The 2,493-nt window shown below is 64.1% G+C and overlaps 1 protein-coding gene across 1 annotated transcript in view; it reads left to right on the top strand.

The window, feature by feature from the left end:
* Plbd1 (phospholipase B domain containing 1) overlaps positions 1 to 2,493 on the top strand; it is a 27,090-nt gene that overhangs the window by 15,899 nt on the left and 8,698 nt on the right. The window contains exons 6-7 of the mRNA XM_048335253.1: positions 1,400 to 1,538; positions 2,322 to 2,459. Of these exons, the coding sequence (XP_048191210.1) occupies positions 1,400 to 1,538; positions 2,322 to 2,459 (277 nt within the window). The remainder of the gene's footprint in view (positions 1 to 1,399; positions 1,539 to 2,321; positions 2,460 to 2,493) is intronic.

The following is a 2,493-nucleotide window of genomic DNA, read 5'->3' as shown; positions in this document are numbered from 1 at the left end:
CTCCCTCCTCCCCCATGCCAGTTCTCCCTCCCCTCCTCATCCTCCCTCCTCCCCCATGCCGGTCCTCCCCCTGCCTCCTCCCCCATACCAGTCCTCCCCTCCCTCCTCCCCCATGCCAATCCTCCCCTCCCTCCCCCTCCCTCCTCCCCCATGCCAGTCCTCCCCCTCCCTCCTCCTCCTCCTCCTCCCCCATGAATCCTTCCCCCCTCTTCCCCCAGGCCAGTCCTCTCCCTCCTCCCCCATGAATCCTTCCCCCCCCTCCTCCCCTAGGCCAGTCCTCCCCCTCTCTCCTCCTCCTCCCTCCTCCCCCATGTCAGTCCTCCCCTTCCCTCCTCCCTGGACCATGAAGGAGCGTGGGAGGCTCAGTGGCTCCGGAGGAAATCAGAGAGGAGCCCCGACAGCTCGGTGGGGGGACTGGCGCGTCACAGTGGGGCGCCGGTTCCCCCCCCCCGGGATCGGGTGTGGCAGGCGGGGACGGGGTGCACACTGCCTGTCGGGGAGACGTCCTGACTCACACCCAGGGCTGCACACGTGCGTGGGGTCTGTGGGGTGACATGCAGGCGCTCGGAGGAGCGAGGACGCGGGCTCTGCACCCCCTCGGCCCCGAGGACAGAGCAGTGGGCCCCCCAGAAACGCCCCGTGCGGCACGAGGCCGCGGCAACGCAGGTCAGCTCCCAAGTAGAACTTCCAGAACTCCAGCCCCCGGGGGCGGGGGGGGGGGCGCAAGACCCCAAGATGCCTTCCGGAGTGGTGAAGCGGGGCGCCGTGCCCCCCCCCCCAGTCTATCATCCGGGCAACTCAGGAGGAGGCTGAGACCGGAGGATCGCGGTTCAAAGCCAGCCCGGGCAGGAAAGCCCACGAGACTGTCATCTCCAATGAACCACCAGAAAACCGGAAGTGGCGCCGTGGCTCAGGTGGTAGAGCGCCAGCCTTGAGTGAAAGAAGCTCAGGGACAGCACCCAGGCCCTGAGTTCAAGTCCCACGATCGGCCAAACAATAATAGTAACACACACACACACACACACGCACACACACACACAGACCACGGGGGAACGTGACACCTCTGCCCTTGTTTCAGACACATGAACGACCACTTCACCAACCTCTACCCCCAGCTCATCAAGAAGCGCTCCCTGATGGACAAAGTGAAGGACTTCCTGGAGTGAGTAGGGCCCCCCCCGCCCCCCCCTTTCCTGGCTGCTCCGGGAGGCTGCTGGCGTGTGTCCTGCCTTGTCCGTGTGCACACGCGTGTGTGCGTCTACGTGGGTGTGGGTGCGCGGGTGTCTCCGTGAGAGATCCACAAGTTCAGGCTGCCACGCGCGCGTCAGCCGCATGTGGGGCCGAGCTCTGCGCGGCAGCCCCTGAATCCCGGCCCCACGCGGGGTTTTCTCTCCCGCAGGAAGCAGGACGCGTGGACCCGGGACAACATCAAGCAGGCCAGGGAGGACCCGTTCTGGAGGCACGCGGGCTACGTCATGGCGCAGATGGACGGGCTGTACCTGGGCGCCCTGAGGAGGGCTATGACCGAACGCATGAAGGTAGGGCGCGGGGCCAGGGTGGCGACGGTGTCCCAGCTGATCAAACCAGGGCCCCCCCACCCCCGGGGTGGGCGGTGGCTCACCCACTGACGCGGAGCTACCGCCGGGTGTCGCCGCTCACAGCCTGTCATCCCGGCTACTCGGGAGGCTGAGGTCTGAGGATCGTGGTTCAAAGCCAGCCCCAGGCAGGAAAGTCCGTGAGACTCTCATCTCCAATGAACCACCAGGAAACGGAAGTGGGAGCTGTGGCTCACGTGGTAGAGCACCAGCCTTGAGCTGAAGTGCTCAGGCCCCGAGTTCGAGCCCCACTGATAAAAAATAAAATAAACACAAAAACTGGGAGGGGATAGGAGGGCAAAGCTGTAATCCCAGCCTCTGGGGAGGGAGAGGATGGAGGCTCAAGATCCACGGCTCCCTCTTGCCGGCGTCCTCCCCCCGCCCCGCTCCCCCATGCCACCACAGAGGGACCCGGGAGGACCACGGAACTACTAAGCTCAGGACTGACCGCTCAGTGGTAAGCTCAGGACTGACCAATCGGTGCTAAGCTCAGGACTGACCAATCGGTGCTAAGCTCAGTACTGACCAATCGGTGCCAAGCTCAGTACTGACCGCTCAGTGGTAAGCTCAGGACTGACCAATCAGTGCTAAGCTCAGTACTGACCAATCGGTGCTAAGCTCAGGACTGACCTATCGGTGCTAGGCTCAGGACTGACCGCTCAGTGGTAAGCTCAGTACTGACCGCTCGGTGCTAAGCTCAGGACTGACCGCTCCGTCCCTCCGCAGCCCCTGACGATGTTCCAGATCCAGTTTCTCAACGCTGTTGGAGACCTGCTGGACCTGATTCCTTCTCTCTCTCCCTCCAAATTCCCCGGCATGAACAGGAAGAGGTGGGACATGGGGCACTGCTCTGCGCTCATCAAGGTGAGACCATGCCCCGCGCCTGCACCCCCGGTGG

The sequence above is a fragment of the Perognathus longimembris genome, chromosome 27 (genome assembly GCF_023159225.1).
Source record: "Perognathus longimembris pacificus isolate PPM17 chromosome 27, ASM2315922v1, whole genome shotgun sequence".
Taxonomy (NCBI): domain Eukaryota; kingdom Metazoa; phylum Chordata; class Mammalia; order Rodentia; family Heteromyidae; genus Perognathus; species Perognathus longimembris.
The sequence above is the reverse complement of the archived record's forward strand: the minus strand, read 5'-3'. Positions and strand labels throughout refer to the sequence as shown.